The sequence below is a fragment of the Chiloscyllium plagiosum genome, chromosome 11, assembly GCF_004010195.1.
Source record: "Chiloscyllium plagiosum isolate BGI_BamShark_2017 chromosome 11, ASM401019v2, whole genome shotgun sequence".
Lineage (NCBI taxonomy): Eukaryota > Metazoa > Chordata > Chondrichthyes > Orectolobiformes > Hemiscylliidae > Chiloscyllium > Chiloscyllium plagiosum.
In genome coordinates, this window is record NC_057720.1 from 30,785,894 (window position 1) to 30,807,001 (window position 21,108).

General features: G+C 39.3%; 1 protein-coding gene across 4 annotated transcripts in view; it reads right to left on the minus strand.

Moving 5' to 3' along the window:
* usp24 (ubiquitin specific peptidase 24) overlaps nucleotides 1-19,283 on the minus strand; it is a 186,236-nt gene extending 166,953 nt beyond the window's left edge. The window contains exon 1 of one of the 4 annotated variants that reach the window (XM_043699013.1): nucleotides 18,754-19,273. In XM_043699013.1, the coding sequence (XP_043554948.1) occupies nucleotides 18,754-19,074 (321 nt within the window). In that variant the 5' untranslated portion in view covers nucleotides 19,075-19,273. Of the gene's footprint in view, nucleotides 1-9,294; nucleotides 9,370-18,753 lie in introns of those variants that run through there. The other 3 variants (XM_043699012.1, XM_043699014.1, XM_043699015.1) reach the window with 3 other exon arrangements.
* Nucleotides 19,284-21,108: the final 1,825 nt, after the last annotated feature.

A 21,108-nucleotide genomic window follows, 5' to 3' on the forward strand; every position in this document is an offset into this window, starting at 1 on the left:
GTTTATTTTTAATTCACTCATGGGACATGGGATGTGGACAGCACCAGCTAGCATTTATTGCTTGTACCGAATTTCCCATAAGTGAGTGGTGGTGAGTTACCATTTGTACACTGCAGTCCATGTGCTGTAGCTAAAGCCATTAGGAAATTGTTTGATATTCATTTGCCATATGCTTCAGTCAACATTCATTGAGCAGAAATGGATTTGAATATTTTGACACATGACAAATACGGAATGTAGCACACTTGCTTAGCTTGGACTGTTGTTCCTATTGCTTTCCTCAATTGAGGGACTTCTCACTTCATGCTGGTGTCAAATGTCACACCTCAATAGGGCAGCATGGGAAATCAAACTCTGCTAATCCCAGAGTTTTTGCAAATGTTAAAAATGTTATCAAAGTATGTAAATTCCCCAATTTCCAGACAACAGGAGATGGAAGCAAACAGAAAACACGCTATGTTTCTGTACTTAACAAGAATGATTATTTATTACAATTAAATAGATTTTAACTACAGGTAAACAACTATGAACAGTTCACACATAACTCTACAAGTTAAAACTCTAACCCTCTTCTAAAACCACATCATGCACACATAAAAAATAAAGTTGGTGTTGAGTGTAATGAAGAAAACTGGGGAAGCAGTTCAGTGACTCCAAACAACAGTTCTGATGAATAGTCACTTAAACTTGAAATATTCATCCTGGTTTCTTCCTACAGAGGCTGCCAGATCAGAGTTTCTTTAGCAAAATCATCTGATTACCCAGTCCAAAGGGTTCACTGAGATGATACTTTTTCTTAACAGAATATTTAGTTCTTCAGTCATGTTTCTCAAGGTTATTTTCACTTTTTCATAGGACACACAGGTAAACTAACTGCAAAATCTCTTAGTTACAATTAAAGACCACATCTTAAGCAACTTCTCAAGGTTATTTTCACTTTTTCATAGGATCTGCACTATTGTGCTTTTATTCTCAATACCTGCATTTAAGTGAGATAGATAGATAGATTCTTGAACAGTAGGAGAATCACAGGTTACAGGGAAAGGGCAGAGTGTAAGAAATGTCACATCAGCCATGATCCTACTGATTGGTGGAGCAGGCTTGAGGGGCAGAACAGTCTACTTCTGTTGCTATTTCTTAAGGTTTCTTGTGGCACTCAGAAGCAAGGAATGGACAATAAATCCTAGTCTCGCAGGCAACATTCACTTCCTAAGGCTGAACTAAAACTTACTTTCTCTGCTAATTAAGCAGAATGGTACAGGTCAACTAATGTTTCAACCTTTCTATCTCAACATGAAAACTCATCTGCTTAACAATTAAGTTACTCAGATGAAAATAGGGCAAGTTAACTGAAAGAGGAAAGAAGAGAGGAAAGTGGGGTCCTGCTACCTTTTGTGGTGTGCACCATCACATATCTCACATACAGTAAAGAAGATAGTATTCTAGGCTTTTCCAAGAGTTAACATAGATTTGACAATTTTAACAGAAGTTTCTAATCTAAGATTTCAAGCTCATCTACCAAATTCATCGTACAAACCATTCCAAGAGGTAGAACTCGAGCCTTCCACAAATGCTGTGGCTGTTTACTGAAAGGATAAAAATAGATAGTTACTAGTATGTTTCTAGTAACCTTTTGACCTATTAATATCATGATGGCATCAAATGCTTAGAATGCCAACATTTGACAGATTGCCAGAGCAGGTCAATTCCAATCTTACACTTTCAGTCTTGCAGTCTAATCAAGCTATTATTTGCATGATGGTTGGAACTAAATACCTTTTTGCAGTTGCCAATCTATGTGTATCAGCTTGTATAATTTCAACAACTAATTCAGAAATTTATGGAAAATGGTGACAGATATATGGAGTGGCCAAACTATGGTGTTTAAAGTAAACCTAAGTAGGACTATCACTGCACAATTGTAAGTGAGTCCCCATTGCAACACAACCAAAGATGCCTACCGCTCCAACACTTTGGAAAATCAGGTCAAAATGCTTGAGGTCCTCCTCCCAACTTACAAGCAGAAACTGAAATGAGAGGATCCTTCACAGAAAGTAATACAATGCTAGTCTGAGGCAGTGGAAGAGCTTCTCCAGGGCTGCTTGGAATCAGTGGACTACACCATATTCAAGAATTCAACAGGTTGTACACCACCACCATCATCATTGACTTCATTAGCAAGTGTAAAGAGGACTGTGTATCAAAGAAGTCAATCCATGTGTTCCCCAATTGGAAAACTTGGATGAACAGGGAAATTTACTGTCTACGGAAGATCAGGCGTGCAGCACTCAAGTTGGATGACCCAGACATTGACAGGAAGTCCAGATATGACGCTGCAAGGCCATTCAAGGTGCCAAGAAGTAGTACCTGACAAGTTAGAAGCCCAAACTAACCAGACCGATATCTGCCACCTGTGGCAGGATACAAAATGAAGCAGAACAAAGTAGTGGACAAAGTCATATTCTTCCCTGATACACTCACTGCTTTGTATGCTCAGTTAAAGCAGAATGCCAGTGGCGCGGTGTCACCTTCCCCGAAAGCTAAGATGCACCTGCTCCCTCTGTCACTGCTGCAGGTGCCAGATCAGTCTGCTTGAGAGCAAAACAGAGGAAAGCAACTGGCCCAGACTGAGTCCTTGGCCATGCACTCAGACCCTGTGCAGACCAGCTGGTGGAAGTATTTGCTGACATCTTCATAGTCTTCTTGCTACAATGGGAAGTCCCCACCTCTCTTAAGACCACCTTCATCACAGTACCAAAGAAAACACTTGCAAAGTGCCTCAACCACTACCACTATGTGGGTCTGACCTCCATAATCATGAAATGCTACAAGAAGTTAGTCATGGCCCACTCTAGCCTCCCAGCCTGCCTTAATTTCCTGCAATTTGTCTACCAGTAGAATGGGTGCACAGTGGATGCCATTTCCCTACACTTGTCCCTGGAACATCTAGATCATAAGAATATTAATGTCAGGCTCCTACTTAGTGACTACAGTTCCACCTTCAACACCATTATCTCCTCCAGACGAATTGCAAAACTCCAAGACCTAGGTCTTGACAACTCTCTGCAACTGGATCCTGAACTTCCTGACCCTCAGACTATAATCAGTGAAGATAGACAACAGCACCTCCTCCACAATAATCCTCAATACACGTGCCCCACAAGGATGTGTACTCAACCCCCTGTGTACAGTCACAACTGCGCAGCCAAATTTCATACAAGGAGTATTTACAAGTTTGCAGACCACATCACTGTTGCAGGCTGGATATCAAACAATGATGCGTCAGAATACAGGAAGGAGATAGATGGCTTGGCATAGTGGTGCAATCTCTCTCTCAATGTCAGCAAAACAAAAGAACTGATGACTTCAGGAAGAAAGGAGTAGGTCACGCCCCCTATCTATATCAATGGAGTGAACGTGGAGAAAGTCAAGAGTGTCAAGTTCCTCAGAGTGAAAACCAACCACCTGTTCTCAACCTCGCATGTAAATGCGGTGGACAAGAAGATACAACAAAGCCTCAGTTAGTTTGACTCGACCATAAGTAATCATGACGTGCAGGCGCCAGTGTTGGACTGGGGTGAACAAAGTTAAAATCACAACACCAGGTTATAGTCTAACAGGTTTATTTGGAGGTACAAGCTTTCAGAGTGCTGGTCATTCATCAGATGACAAAAGAGGAGCACTCCGAAAGCTTGCACTTCCAAATAAACCTGTTGGACTATAGTCTGATGTTGTGCGATAACTAATCATATCAATGTTAAATTCAAAGGGTCCTGTCAAAGAATTATACCTTAATTTCACTAATGCTAAGTGAATATAGCACATTTAAAATATTCAACAGTTGTTGAAAGTAGGACACCAAATTGCTTCCAGTAAATTGCTTTGTTAAGTGAAAATACCATTTAATGGAATGTAAAATCACCATCATTTATCCAAAAACTAATTAGGCTTCAGATGAGGAAGACAACAAGTAGATAGATAGGCTGCATAAGACAAAACTGTAGCATTTACACTCGGATTGTCAAGAAGCAATGACAGAAGAGTACTTATTCTTTTCTTAGGTGTGGCCAAAGTTTGTTTTGGGTGACTTATTGATGGGTTTTATAAAAACAAACAACTTGAATTCAGCAATTGAAAGTAAAATGTCAAAACTGACAACCAACATTTAACTTGGAGCGACAGATAATATTGCCAAATGATTCTGACAGAATATAGTAACATAATAAGACATAATTCATAAGACATTTGTTGGTCGGATTTGGGCATCGCTGGCAAAGTCAACATTTGTTAACAATTCTTAATTACACTTGAACTGAATTGCTTACCCAGCCCTTTAAGAGGACCATTAAGAGTTAATCACATTGGTGTGGTTCTGGAGTCATACATAGGCCACATCAGATAAGGATGGCAGATTTCCTTTCCGAAAAGACATTAGTGAACCATATGGATTTTCACAACAATTGATATAGCCTCAATCACCATTCCTAAGATTAGCTTTCAATTGGATGAGTGAAATAAGAACAAAGATATACCAGTTAGGAAAGGCTCAACGAGTTGGGCTCTCATCTTCAGAAACAAGAAGATTGAGAACTGATTCAGAGATTGTTTAAATTATGAAGGGGTTTATGATGACCTCAAAGGAGACAATTAACTTTTGAAAGGAAATTTGAACTGTCGGTTAACTGGAAGAATCATAGTACAAAATTTCACATTTTATAACAAATACCTTAACTGTACAAGAATTAGACAAAATAGGTTTATTGAGCAAACATTTAGATTTGAAAACACAAAAATGTCAACAGGACATCTCTCCTATTTTTATTACCATCATGAATTCTTATTTATGCTGGGACATTGAAAAGAGCCAAAATTCTCTTCAAGGAGAGTTGTGACACACAATTGTTTGGTCTAGTGAAAATGCCTCAAGATCCTTTAATGTATACACGCATAGCATTTTTAAAAATTCTATTAGATTTCAGCCAAGCAATCCTCTAACTCTCCTTAAGCTCTTCACGAATGTGGACCTCCAAACAATAAACTTTACTGCCTTCTAGCTTAAAGTTTTTTTGGAAGCTCCTGACAATTTTCTGTCCATTTGCTTCCAAGCTGTTTCAGTTCCAAATGTAAGTGACATGTTACTAGTGAGCAAACCAATTGTTTCTGAAGAAAATACACAGCTAAGACTAAATCAAAATAGCGCCACCCTACAATCTAACCCAATGGAAATGTGGCAGCCCTGGGATGCCCTGGATAGATATTTAAACTAACTAACTTCAATTTCCAAATATCCTTTGATCTCAAAAGCATATGGATATTTAAAACCATATTAACCCATTGCTCTCAGACCTTCCTCTAATTTGAGAAAACTTATTGAGAATGTTTATGGTTTTCACATCTCTAATACTCAGTAAGTAAACACAGACCGTCATCTGAATGGAAATCTTAGAGGTGTTTCCCAACCTCTCAGTTCAGGGTTTCTCCCATTTATTTTACATTTAACACTTCAAATCTCAACCTAAAAAAGTTATATTCCTAAAATATACAAACCATGAAATTTAGTATTTTTCAAACAGGTTCTTTGGACAGGCATAGAGAAAATATTCCAACTTGTTGGAGAGACAAAAACTAATTGCTGTAAATACAACATAGTTACTAAATCCAACAGGAAATTCAGGAGACAATTCTTCGCTAAAGGGGAAGATAGATATTCTTTAGCGCAATAAATACTAGCCGGTCAATGAAGCCCATGTTCCACGAGTGCATAATCACAAAGTAGAAAAGATAACTTTGCAGGATTACAGGAATAGGGGTTTGTGTACACAATAAAAAAATCAGAGTCCAGCGACCCTGCTTCAATGTTGTAGGCTCTTAGTAATTATGCAAGAATTATATCTGCAGACTCTGACTCTACATAGAACAGCTTAACAACATTAAATTAATTTGAAATGTCTGTGCAAAGAAATTTATCAGCAGCAAGGGCAGGATTGAGTCAATGTTAAACATAGTCCTGCAAGCTAGAACTTAATGGACTCCAGAATTTAGAATTCACTGCCAGGCAATTACTAATTGACAAAAAATACTAATTTGAAATTTTAAAAAGAATAAACACTACATTCCCAATGAATGTATTATCGCTTATTAGTACTATTAGATCTCACCTACTCCTGCACAACAGATATTAGATTCCATACAAATGCAGTAATGTTTTTTTTAGAAAGGGTTTCACAAAGACACAAGGTTGCTTGAGCGAGTGGTGGTGTCATTAGCTGAACATGATAATCAAGCAGACAAAGATCATGTGTATCCTTGGGTATGATTCATGGCTCTTTTCCAATAGATTGTATTTAAATTCATTACAATTTTGTGTAGGATTAAGTAGTGAAGCTAAACAGTAAAGTCCCCATATGCTTCATTCCACATTTTGCTACAAAACTCACTTTTTCATTGTTATAGATTATATTTACAACAAGTACCAACATTTGAACATGCCTGACCACGGCCCACAATATTAGCCACCTTGTGATTGGCTCACTACCAAATGAAGGAGCAGAACTAAACAACCATTTTGAATTTTAAAAATTTAAATATTTTAAGTTAAATGTGCAGTACCTAATATCAATATTGCCTCAGCTTTTGTATAACAGTTGCAATGATGCTCTGCATAAAGTACAAAAAGAATGGTGTGAGAAGTTACAAACTTCATATGCATTACTGGTAAATCCATTGAAAATGTATCCTGTATTCCTTTAATGCCAGTTGTCATATTACGTTCCTGAAGAAGGGCTTATGCCCGAAACGTCGATTCTCCTGTTCCCTGGATGCTGCCTGACCTGCTGCGCTTTTCCAGCAACACATTTTCAGCCCATATTACATCACAACTTGGTATCAAACAAGACCCCTTTGTTATGGTACCTCATGCATACTATTCAGCACAGAATTGCAGTAGTAGTGCCCCATCCCTGAACGAGGAGGTCTGGGTTTACGTCACACCTGCTCCAGAGGTGACATTTCTGAACAGGTTAAATAGAAAATATCTATACAGGAGTTGACATTAAGGTATACAAAGAACTATACAAAATCCTTGGCTTAATTGCCTTACGAATATTTTTTACGATATGGCTTCTCAACCATATCTTCAAAATAGTTTTCTCTGCCTATTACTTGGAGCATTGGACAGGTACAGAAAGGAGAAGCTGAGATCACAGTTCCATGGGTTTCAACTCAAGTACTGAGTTTTAGTGGAAAGGTGACCTCCATCGGCTCGCAGTGAGAAGTGACAAGGCCATTTGTAGAGACCGAGCAGCAGCTTCGCTGCTCATGTCCTTGAGTTTCCTCCTCGGACAGTTCCACGAAGCCCTGTTCCAACCTTTAGCAATTCGACCCCATGTTGCTGCTGAATTCAAGGATTTAGTAGTCTTCTAGACATTCTAGGAGTTACAGGAACAGTTTGAGTATAGTGTGTTTGTTCCATATTATTCACTACCGCTGTCATTGTTACAAAGGCACATTCGAAATAATGGAAAACATTAAAATCATCACAAAGTTAATCTGAAAGTACCATTTCTCAGAGTTTAGGTTTAAGGGCCGAACCCACTCAGGCAAGAAGAGAGAGAAAAATAGGAAATATTATTTTTACTACTCTCAGAAATTGCCAGGAAAAATCTACAAAACTACCATGTACACATTAACAATACAGTGTTCCAATCACACCAAAACATAGTAATGATGAAAATATTTAGGGGAAGTAGAAGAGCTCAGCACCAAACATTTTGTTAACAATCCAGTGGTATCAAATCGTGGAAAACAAGTCCGGGTAAATACATAAAAATAGAATCAGGAAAATGAAGGAACTTCATCTGTCGTGTGCTTTTTGGTGAAAAGGGTAGGGAAACTAGGCTTCCTCTCTAACCTACAATATTCTTTGTGGCGAGGGTGAGGGAACAGGGAAGGGAACATTCATTTCTGAAGCACATGGGGAAGTGGGAATGTGAACTTCAATGCTATTATAGTCCAGAATTATGGATGCATTACTCACCAGCACCGACAAAATTCAGTTAACTTCCAGTTTGTGCTAAATAACAATCATATATGATGTGAATAAAATCACAGCAGCATGGCAGAATCTCAAGATGGCTAATCAAAAAACTTCACAACTACATGATTTGGAAGATTCAATTTCAAATAAATCTCAATTAGAGTTGTGATTTCAGGAAGCATCTAGGCCAACCAATTGAACAATGTGTGGTCTGACTGGAGGAATTACTTTATTCGAATATGTGACCTGCAGTAGACAAGAGTCATCAATACGATACCTAAAAATAGGAACTAAGTGCACCAGAAATTAAGGAAAATTAAGGGAAGTGATGTTTCAAAAGTGCTTTATAGGATTTCAAAGCAGATGTTAAGTGTCCATTGTATTAGTGCGCAGTTCATTTAATTACTGAATTGTAGAATCATAAGAACTCGGCAATTCTGCACAGAAAACCCAGGGATGGGAGTGAAGGTTACCTAAGATTACAAAGAGATCTTGATCAATTGGGTTAATGGGCTGAGGTTTATAAAATCATGAGGAACATAAATAAGGTGAATAGCAAGGGGAATTTCAAAACTAGGAGGCACTTTTTTTAAGGTGAGAGGAGAAAGCTTTAAAAAGGACATGAGGAGTATCTAATTTTACACAAAGTGGTTCATGTGTGGAATGAACTGCCAGAGGAAGTGGTGGATGGAGGTACAGTTACAACATTTAAAAGACATTTGGATAAGTACACAGATAGGAAAGGTTTGTTGGAATCTGGGCCAAATGCAGGCAAGTGAGACAAGTATAGTTTGGGAACATGGTTGACTTGGACGAGTTGGACTGAAGGGTCTGTTTCCATGCTGTACAATTCTATGAGGTGGTGGCAGCAATATTAATTGTTTTGTTAACTATTAAAGTGGGACCAGCTGGAGGTCAGTTCAACCATGGATCTGAGTCAAGACCCCACAGTCCTAGCACCTTAGTTAGATGGCAATAGATTTCCTTCAGAGCTTAAAAATGTGTTGCTGGAAAAGCGCAGCAGGTCAGGCAGCATCAAAGGAACAGGAGAATCGACATTTCGGGCATAAGCCCTTCTTCTGTTCCTTTTGATGCTGCCTGACCTGCTGCGCTTTTCCAGCAACACATTTTTAAGCTCTGATCTCCAGCATCTGCAGTCCTCACTTTCTCCTAATAGATTTCCTTCAGTACATATTCTTCAGCAGGCAATTAATATTTATGGCATGAGACAGTGGCAGAGACAGAGAGTAGCTGTTTACCTGAGTAGCAGCAAATTTACAACCCATTTTTTCTGGGGCTTGGGGAAGGGTGAGCTTCAAATTCAACTAATAAGAATCTGGAATCGGAAGTCTCAGGATCGATGGCAATGAAACTATAAAGACAGTTTTAAAAATTCATCAGATTCAGTAACATCCTTTTAAAAAAAAGCGTTGTCCTTCCCACAACTACATAGTTGACTCTTTACAGACCTATAGAACATTCAACATTACAGTTCAGAAACAGGCTGTTTGGCCCACCATGACTACGCTGATGAAATTGCTTCCTAAACCACTCACTTAAGGCAATCATGATGGGCAACAAATATTGGCCTTGTCAGTCATACCCACATACCCTAAAACACAGAAGAAAAATGTGCAGAAACAGATGTTGGAAATCTATAATAAAAATTGGAAAATATTGGAGATATTCAGTCTCCATACAGAAACAGTTAATTTTTCAGAATAACAATCTTCTAATGGAATTGGAAAAAGTAGAGATGCCATAAGTGAAAGTTTCACATTTTACTCAGAGAAAAGGAAAAAATTAGGTAGATTCTACTTGAAATTGGACCATTGCAAGTAGAAGTCAATGCCTTTACATTTAAGTTGTGGCATTCAATTGCTGCATTTTAACATATGTAACTGTTTTATATTTTGCATACATTTTCATTGTGCAATCAAGGTCACCATCATCTTAGGTCCCCTTCAACTATCATTCACAAAATACACAGGGGTTTAATGATTAACTTGGAGAGCAATGAAATTTTGCTTTCATTGCCAACAGTTTATGTGTGAACAAAGTAAATAGTGTTGTATACCTGGCATTCAGAAAGATGATTTTAGAATTGATTTTTTAGGCTTGAGGAAACATGCACAGCGAATTTGGAAAAGATTTGTTTGGTTGGAAACATGCACAGCTTGGAAGAAAGCTTTTAATTTCAGATTGGAGTAGATTTGCAGAAGTATTTGCTGAAGCTGCATGGTTCCAGACTAGAAGAGTTTACTTAAAACTTTGAAGGGGTTATACGAACCTGAGAAAGTCTCAACTCAGTTATATGCTGAATCAAGGAAAATGTCATCAGAACATGATCACCAGGAATTGCGGCCACAGCTAAATCAAACCCCAAGTAGAATAGAGAAAGGAATTCTCTTTGAAGTTTAGGTGCTGTAATAGGATGAGGTTGAGAATAATGGAGTTCTATTTTCATAGTGTGTTTTAAAATTTTTAAATGTGTTAGATGTAAAATGCCTAGTTTATTCTATTTTGTCTTCACTTCTTTTGCACAATAAATTTTTGTTTTATTGTTAGAACTGAAGCTGCAGCATTGCATATTTGAATTTCACTAAAAACACAAGACAAGTCATGGGGACAGTGCTGAGCTGGAAGTTTGGAACTAGGGCGAGGTGTGTGAAAGGGAAATGAGGAAACTGTTGAAGTCCACATTGATGCCCTGGGGTTGAAATATTCCAAGGTGGAAGATGAGGCATTCTTCCTCCAGGCGTCTGGTGGTGAGGCAGCGGCGAAGGAGGCCCAGGACCTCCATGTCCTCGGCAGAGTGGGAGGTGGAGTTGAAATGATGTGCCACAGGGCGGTGTGTTTGATTGGTGCGGGTGTCCCGGAGATGTTCCCTAAAGCGCTTTGCGAGGAGGCATCCAGTCTCCTCAATGTAGAGGAGACCGCATCGTGAGCAACAGATACAATAAATGATATTAGTGGATGTGCAGGTAAAACTTTGATGGATGTGGAAGGCTCCTTTAGGGCCTTGGATGGAGGTGAGGGAGGAAGTGTGGACGCAGATTTTGCAATTTCTGCGGTGGCAGGGGAAGGTGCCAGGACGGGAGAGTGGGTTGTAGGGGGGCGTGGACCTGACCAGGTAGTCACGGAGGGAACAGTCTTTGCGGATGGTGGAAAGGGGTGGGGAGGGAAATATATCCGTGGTGGTGGGGTCTTTTTGGAGGTGGCGGAAATGTCGGCGGATGATTTGGTTTATGCGAAGGTTGATAGGGTGGAAGGTGAGCATTTTGTCCTTGTTATGGTTGGAGGGGTGGGGTCTGAGGGCGGAGGTGCGGGATGTGGACGAGATGCGTTGGAGGGCATCTTTAACCACGTGGTAAGGGAAATTGCGGTCTTTAAAGAAGGAGGCCATTTGGTGTGTTCTGTGGTGGAACTGGTCCTCCTGGGAGCAGATCCGGTGGAGACAGAGGAATTGGGAATACAGGATGGCATTTTTGCAAGAGGTAGGATGGGAAGAGGTGTAATCCAGGTAGCTGTGAGGGTCGGTGGGTTTGTAAAAAATGTCAGTGTCAAGTCGGTCGTCATTAATGGAGATGGAAAGGTCCAGGAAGGGGAGGGAGGTGTCAGAGATGGTCCTGTTTAATTATGGTCAATTATGTTTAATTATGTAGCTGCACATAGCAAAAAGTGAGATTGAACAACATATGGCCCAAGACTAAGCTTAAATATTGTATGACCTGCTACAAATTTGTGAAGATCTTTGAAGAGAAACAGTTTATTTCATTTGAAGACATAGTTCTTTGTTCTAGAGTATATAATATGGACGTGCCAACTGAGGTAACTGACCCTCCTATCTTAGTAGTCATAAAAGTTAGTACATTAACAGGGAAAAGATGTAAAGAAAGGGATGTAATTATAAATCTAATACCTTGGGAACCAGTCAGGAAGTAGTACAAAGTGATGTCTGTAAGGTGACCATCATCCTTAATAGAAAACAAATCAAATTGGGCACAAACTGCCTAGCCAGTGAGAGATTAATTATGTGTTGTTCATGTATTGTTAAGTTAATTAATGCCACAGATCTCACACAGTGGTCACAGTTAGCAAGGGTTAATAAGCAGTCACCTTTAGTGATTAGGTACTCAGAAGAAATTACAACAAGAGAATGTCACTAAACAGATCAAAAGACATCTGTCTGGTCTGTCAGAAGTAACATGCTGGTGTCCCAAAGTGCATCAACTGAACCACTGATTAGATCATTGTTTTGTAGTTACTGTATTGCAATAAAGTATAAATTTTGTGCAATATGTGAAAGCAAATGTGGACCCAGAATGGTCTTGTACCCAGATGGGACTGAAAATCTTAGAAAACATTGCTACTCACAGTGTGGTCTCCGCTACACTGGGGAGGTGAAACACAGATTGGGCGACCGTTTTGCTGAACATCTACATTCTGTCTACACAAAGGAGACCAAACTTCCAGTTGCCTGCGACTTGAACACACCACCATGTTCCCTGGCCATCATCTCGGTCTCAGGCTCGCGACAGCTCCGCAGCAAAGCTCAGCGCACTCCAGAAAACAGTATCTCATTTTCCGCCTGGGGATGATGCAACCTTCCGGATTCAATATCAAGTTCAATAATTTTACGGTCTAAACACCTTCTTCTGTATTCTTACACCAATCCCACAAACCTGTCCTTGTAACATGGGCTGTTACCACAACTAACCCACTGTCAGTTGCTAATGGTCCCCAATAGCAGATATTGATTCTTCCAGCTGACTATTAGCCATTCCTTTGTCTGCTCAATTGCTGTTCTCTCTCGCTCTAAACACCATCTCCACCTATCGTTTACTCCTCACTCACTCCCCGTCCATCTTCTGCATAAATAACAACCTTTTCCTAGCTACAACCAGTACTGAAGGGTTACTGAACCTGAAATGGTAACTTTGCTTTCTCCTCAGAGATGCTGTTGCCCCCTCCCCCCGCACATTTGATACCCCACTGCCTTCCATCACCACTCACTTTCTTCAAAATAATGCCACATGATCTTCTACATTCAACTGAGCCTTGAGGCATGGGGCTGGATTTAACAATTCATCCAAAAGATAGGGCACCACGCGCCCACTACTGCCTGGAGTGTTAGCCTTGAATTGGGTACTCAAAACCTGAAGTGAGGTTTTAAACCTGGAATCCTGTGAGCTGAACCTAACGCTTCAAGTGGCTTATGTTAATTTAAATAGTTGACAAACCACGTTGATTACACAGCCATGCAGTCCAACTTATTCATCAATAATTAACCATTGTTCCATCAGCCCAAACCAGAAAGCTCACAAAGTTCAAACAGACTAAATGTAAGGAAGCAACAAAGATAAAAAAAATCCAAGTTTCTACAATTTAGGTCAATTTTAAGCTGCAAAAGCTCACAGGTCATTGTTTAGATGCCGACATCATCTGAAGCACAGTTCATTACGTGCTAGTCATTATTCTTCATCTGTGACCACAACATGAACGCGTACAGGCTCTTCAATCAAAAACTCTTCATCACAACTGATTGGTTAGCAATCTGAGGCTAAACTGCATTCTCCTCCCTATCACCTCATTGGTTCCAAAGCCAAATGTAACATCCCAATTTCTAACTTCGATAAGATCAGTTACTCAGCATAGACTCAGGAGTCAAACCTACCATCTTTGTGAGTACTACTCCAGACTGTGTCATAGTTGCATTACATTTAATTCAAACAAATCTGCCAAATGGCAAAACCAAATCAGGAAGTAGTCAACAGAAATCTAAAACTGCCCATTCTTTCAACACATCAGACTTCCTTTCAGGCATTTTATGTTCAGTATGTAATTTAATGGCTTATTTATACCCTGTCCGACACATGGGTCTTGATACTCCATATTCAGAGCTGTTTCTCAACACAGTTTAAAACACATCTGCTTTTTTTGATGAGATCAGAGATGAATTCACACAATTGTTTACTAAAAAAAAAACAAATACAAATGTCTTAAGGTTTTTTTTGTTTCTTCATTTTCAGATCAAGAAAGAAAAAACAAATGGAACAAAGTGAAAGAGTAAATATGCTGCAAATCAAATATCACTAAAACAGAGAGACAGGGAGATGATAAAAGATGATGAGATATTAACAATGGTGATAGAGGAGGAGAAAAAGAAAACATAGGATTACGACGACATTTAAAAAGATAAAGAATGCATGCTGGGTTGCTAAAGAGAAATGGTTTAATAAAATATATGCAGTGTGGAAGCTTGAAAGAAACCACAACATAACAGCTATGCAAACGTGCATTTGGCCAAGATATTTCTTGAAAATACAACTCTGATTGAGATGTATTAGAAATTGAATCATGCAGTTGTGAAGTATTTTGGTTCGACATCTTGAGACTCTACCATAACAGAAAGAAAAAGATAACAATAGATAGTGGGTGCATAAATTTTATTCAAAACATATGCAATGGCAAAAAGATGGATAAATTACAGAAATTAATTGCAGAATGATTAAAATTGAAGGCATCCTCAAGATGTGGAGGAAAAGTAAAAATAAATCATTACGATCTCAGTAGCAAAGAAAGCTTTGATATTGATGAGTACAGAAAAAAACTCCATATAGATCAATTAACAACAGAACAATTAAAGGTTCTTGGACAAACAGAACTAAAAGTGATAACAGACATTTAAGATCAGAAATATACCATAACATAAATGATAAATGTCTCAAGTCATTTGGAATGTAAGTTACCTATAAAAAGCTATAGAAGTAAAATGCAATAAAAGCTATGAACTTGTACGGTACATCAAAATTATGATTTTCAAGATCAATTCAAAGAGAACCAATAGGGATTCTTATGGGGCAGTGATAATGTCTGTACCTCTGAGCCAGAAAGTCTGAGTTCAAGTCCCACCTACTCCAGAGTAGTCAATCACATCTCTGAACAGGTTCAATAAAAATACCTAAAGAGAAATAGTAATAACTTTGAAGCAGATAGAAGTGAAATGCATCATGAATTTTGACCTGGAGTAGTAACAAAAGAGGGAATATTTGACTTAATGACAGTCTTTGATAAATATTTAAAGTATACAAGAATATGTACATATGCTTCATAAACTATGAAGGAGGATTTGGTTGTGTTTACCAACAAAAGCTAATGGGCATGTTGCTGAAATGTGACTGACAGGAAAGATTTGAAATGTACACAAAGCTTATATTGGGACAAAGTCTTAATCATCAGGCTAGATGATGAACAATCAGGTGTGTTTCAGAAAAGTAGTACAGCAGTGCTATGTATTGTGGCCAAATTTATTTAATCTATACACAGAACAAATATTCAGAGTCAAATGTACCTGGGGAAAAAACAGAGACATGTACATAAATATGCTACTTGAGTATCAGAAGTGGCCTTTCAAATACCATAGACCAGACAAAATGTAGAAGCCTAGAATACGGATTAAGTACAAGCATCAAAAAGATAAATTCAATAGTAGGACATACGTTAGAAGAAACTAGAATGGAGTGGATGATGTCACATTCAAACAATGAGATCAGTTTGTCCACAGACAAATGACAGCATAGGTTGGTGGACGTTGTGCCAAGTCAGGAGGATAAGATAGCCAGATGTAAATTGATTAAGGTACAGGATATGTTAACAACTGGAAAACTTAAAATGCAAAACATGGAAAACAACTTGAGATTCTACATTCTTAAGACCCACTTAACCTTTAGATTTCGAAAGAATACAGGAAAAATTTGTGGAAGAAAACCGGCTTTTGCAAGGAGGATGGTAAGATACACAAAAGTTGCACACAGTCCATATGACAAAAAAATGTATATTGATATTGCAGTAGCAAATCAAACTCTTAAAAAGTGATATCCAGAAAAGAAAAGTTCAATACTTCAGCCGTTTAATCAGGCCCGAAAAGCTACAGAAACTCTTTGGAGGACAAAGTGAAGGATAACAGAAACAGGCTTCGACCTAGATGGTGGATGGAACAGATCAGTTGCAGACAAGCTACAGTGGGTGAAAGTGGATAGTGCAAGGCAGATTAGTGGAATGTATAATGATGCAGACCTTCTGGCAAGAGTAGCTACAAGGAAAGACAAAGAAACAGTGAGAGAAAGACTGATAAAAAGGAAAAAAAAGAGAGAAGAGAGCATGCAAGAGCTGTTTTTGTAAGTATCACAAGGTATACACCGAAAGGAAGGACATAATTATAGAATCATACAGAAAGAGACCCTTGAGTTTGTATTGCCAAAACCACACTAAATCTATATGAGCCCCAACTTTCAGCACTAGGTCCACAGCCTTGGATGTAATGATATTTCAAATGCTTATCTGTATTTTTTAAAGGTTGTAAGGTTATCCACCTCAACAACCTTCTCAAATAGTGCATTCCAGACTCCTGCCCACTCTCTAGTAAAAACTTTAATAATGATTGCTATGACTAACTTAATGTATTGCAGCCATCTGGCAAAAATTATATTGAAATTGCAACAGCAAATCAAATTTTAAAAAGTGACATCTCAAGAAGAAAATGTCAATATTTCATCCATTTGATTAGACCTGGAATGCTACAGAAACTCCAGTATTCCCTTACAAGTCTCAATTACATTCCAACTCTAACTAGAAAGAATAAACTTGGCACATTTTAATGACTTCAGGTTGTTTTTGTGAAGACCTTTGGGACTAAGTGCTTATGAAATATAGTCCCTATTAATTAGGTAAGTGCTCAGATAATTTACACACAGCATTCTTCCTCAGACAGGAGCATCAAGCAAGTTTTTATTTGAAATTATCTTGTCTCTTGGATGAATATTGGCCTGAGCATCACAAGAACTCCCAAACTGTTCTTTCGGTAGCATCACAGAAACTTTCAGATGAACGAGGTTGTCAAGATAAATCAGTTAAATGTCTCATCTTAAAGATGAGATCTCACAGTGCAGCACTCGCCATTATTTCAACGTTGATTATCTGCTCAAATCTCTGTTATGTCTCTGCTTCCAAATTAACAATGTGCTCAATGACTCAATTGGTAAACTGAACATTTTTCCAGTCATTTTCATCACTGACTTTAAAGTATAGGTTAGATACAACAGGATTGCTATATTACTCCGATATTTCTTTAACCCTGTTTTCACAAGACATAGAAGAAAATCATGCATCTTATTTGTAAAGCCACTGTGGCACCTTTGGTAAAATCAGAAATGAATGATACCCAACTGAATCAGTGAATTCTATTTGCAAGACATATTTACCAGTACAACAGCATCCAAGAGACTGGGCACTCATTGTCTGACACATCACATGCACAAACTTTCATTCTCTCACACTGTCAGTTCAATTCATGGTCACACACTCACCTTGAGCTCAGACCATTTCAATGCTGAGTCCAAAATATGACTAACACACCAGATATTAGAAAATGTGTCATATTGTCACAGCTGTCATTTTTCATGAGACATTAAAGAGGGTCAATTTTTATTCTCAGGGAGCTATAAAGATCCTACAACATAGTTTTGAAGAATAACTGGGACATTTCTTGCCAGTGTCCTGCCCAATACATAACCCAAAAACAACATTACACAGGCAGATTACCTGATCTGTATCAAATTGTTTTGGCAGTTTTCTGCATGTAAATTGGATGCTGCATTTCCTACTTACAATAGTGACATTTTCAATTGTTGCCCAGATGTCGTGAATGGTGATAAATCAATGCAAGTATTTTACTTAATTATTTTTACCATCTTAGGAAACAAAATGCTGAAGCTTCACACTGTACTTTCAATCTCAGTCACTGTTAACCTCATGGGCAAAAACAATCTATTCGACTCACTCTCATCTTAATGGACAGAATCTGCAAGTTTACTAAAAAGGTTTATTCAATAGCCACAACTGAACTAGCTTATCTTCATTAGGGTCATAGCATGGTCTTTGCGTTTAAATTTTGTGTCTCCAATGAAAGGAAGTCAGCAGATTGCTGCTCAATTTCACTACACCCCTAACTGTAGGTGTTTGGCAACTAAGCAATTTTGAATTTCTGACAGGATGGTGGAACAACTTGCCATCATTCAGCAATTATTTATATGTGCAGGAGTAAACAAAAACTTGCCAGCCAGCATCTACGATTTTAAGTGTCTATGAACCAGTGCTCTGAAAGAGAGAATTAAAACCATCCACATGGATTACCGTTTAGTCCATGGGAGATAATCAATGTTTTGAGCCAAAAACAGCTTTTCTCTGCTTTCTAGCTGATATCAGTGGACAAACACATCCAGAGTTGACTTGCAGGCAAGAGTACGGAAGTTTCTAATTTTAAAAAATAAGATCTAGTCTATAGAAAATTCAAAACTGATACGTTGTATATATTGGTCCTTCAAAAATTATATACAAATATGCATCACTCCCAGCACAGTACTAACATACTAACGTGTAAATCACCTCGTGAATTCTTGTCTCGGTTTGATTCTATTTTTTGTGAAAGTGACAGATAATGTCCCTCATCAAGTGATATTGTAAAATTGTGTAATAAACAGAAAACCAGAAGTTCTTATCTCACCGGTTCTTCTATGAATAGTAGCAACATGATTCGGAGAACGAAGCCGAAAGAACCTGTCGGACTATCATTATGCCACTTTGTTTCCATGAGAGTCTGGAAATCACCGGAGTACCAGTGATGTAGCCCACACTCTCATCAACGCAGGAATCCTTACCTCCACCTCTACCACCTCGTCGTAGGCGGGTGGAGGGTCGAATCCACTCCGGTTGTAATCCCCTCCACCCACACCGCGGGAGCCGGTGCTACCTCCTCCCCCTCCTCCACCACCACCGCCGCCGCCGCCGCCTCCCCCTCCTCCGACCTGGCGATCGCCACTCTCCATGGGCTCGTAGCCGAGACCAGGGCTCTCGTTGGTAAGGAGGGCCACGGCCTCGTTGATGTCGTTCTTGGCCATGCGGAGCGCCTTGCGGATGGCGGCGGGCTCCGAGAAGCCCATGCACAGCAGCGTCGTCATGTGCTCTTCCTCCACGTCCATCCTGGCAGACAGAGCCTGTCACTTCAATCCCGCTCTCCCATAGAGACCGTCCTGTTACAACCCTCTCAACCCCTCCTCCCCCACAGCCTCAGGCTGGCTGGCTGACTGACTGAAAGCACTCAGTGCGGCCGCTCAACCCCTCACTCTGAGGTAAGTGAAAAATTCCTCGCCGGCCTGTCAGTTCGCTCAACTAAAACTCTTGTGCAGCCTCCGGGCCACCCGGCGCCATGTTGACAAGAAGCTGCTTCCGGTTCCTACTTTGCCGATGGAAGCCGCGCCCATTCCGCCGGAGGTGACGCACATGGCGATCTCTGCTGCCATTTTGGTGAGGTCGCTGCCTGTTGGCCGGTGGATGGAGGGACTGCGATGGTGCCAGTGGAAGGCATCATTTGGAGGTGCCGCTGTTGGACTGGGTGTACAAAGTTAACTTTGTCTAGTGGAGGAGGATCTGTTATTGGATCTCCCTATCATTAGTTTGCAACAAGTCATCAACCTGAAATATTAACTGTGTTTATTTTAATTCTCCACTAATTTTGAGGGGGGTTAAACGTTTCCCAATATCTTTCTGATTTCCTCCATCTGGAGTGTGTTAGATATTTTCCTAATCACCCTGTTCAGAGATGATAGACACGACTCCGAAGTAGGGGGGGGAATTGAACCTGGGTGCTGAGGAGGAAACGCTACTGTTGCAGCTCGAGAGCCCTTTCTACTGTGTGCAAAGCTTCGTTATTCTGATGTTAGTGAAACCCACTCTTAATATGGCTTGGAGGAGAAGATGTGGAAGCATTGAGAAGGCGGAGAAAACTTGAATTCTCCTGAATGGCTGTGGGGCTTGGGAATTCAATCATATTAATAGATTAGAAAAGCTGACTGTTCTTGGAAAGAAGATAAAAGGAGGTTTGGTAGAGTTGCTAAAATTAACAGAAGAAGTCTGGACAGAGTAGATAGGGAGAAACTGTTGCTACTTATAGAAGAGATGAGAGCCAGTGAACAATTTAGCCAGGTCTTCAGACCCAGATTGCACTACCAGCCACTGCAATACAAGATCCTGTTCTCCATACTATGATTGTAGGACTGCAGGGACTGGTGTACACAGTGTAATAATAATAACATAATTAGTTAAGTTTCATGTGTTTAATTGTTTCCTTAAGCTTTTTGTGCACTTTTATGGCTTTTTCAAAGGGAGACCTTTTGTTAGACTTGCAGTGGGTTTGTTTTACTGGGACAACCCATTGTCTCTTGGTTATGTTAATCAATAAATATTCAAAATAATGTTGGTGGGTTTTTTTTAAATCAGTCATGAAGTTAGTGTTGTTTGCCAGGCCAACATTTATTGCCCACAGTGCAGTTAAGAGTCAACTATATTGTTGTGGATCTGGAGTCACAAGTCGAAAACCATCTGTTCAGCCAGACTTGTTAGGATAAACAACCTTGGATTCCAACATGTGCAGTTTCTTTGTCTCAGACCAGGTTAGGATGGCAGATTTCCTTCCTTAAAGGATATTAGTGAGACAGATGGGATTTTACAACAGTCAACAATTATGTAGTCACCTTTAAACAAGCTTTTTATTCCAGATATTTAAAATTTAATTCAAATTTCAAACATGTCCTCAGAAAATTTAGCCTGCAGTTCAGCATTACTAATCCAGTGACATTATTATGTGTTAGTCTTCCCTAAATCTTTACATTCTTTACTTGGAAAATAATAAATTTCTATTGTTTCAATACTGAATGTTCCATAGAATTGAGTGTCTGGTCAGAGGTTTCTGTTGGAACTGTTTTCTTGTTTTGTTTTGTTGCTGTTATAACAGAGAAGTTTTTAAACAAGATGTTTCATTGTACCATTCTGTACTCAGGTACGCCACATTCCACAATCCAGAGTGTGTGTATTTGTACAGCATACTGCATAGTTCAGCACATATACAACATGCAGTAGTTCACTCACACCCTGATATTCAATCTTTGATTTTTGGATTCCAAAAATCATAGGACTTCAAAATAACATCAGAGCAACATATGGAGTTAGGAAAATGC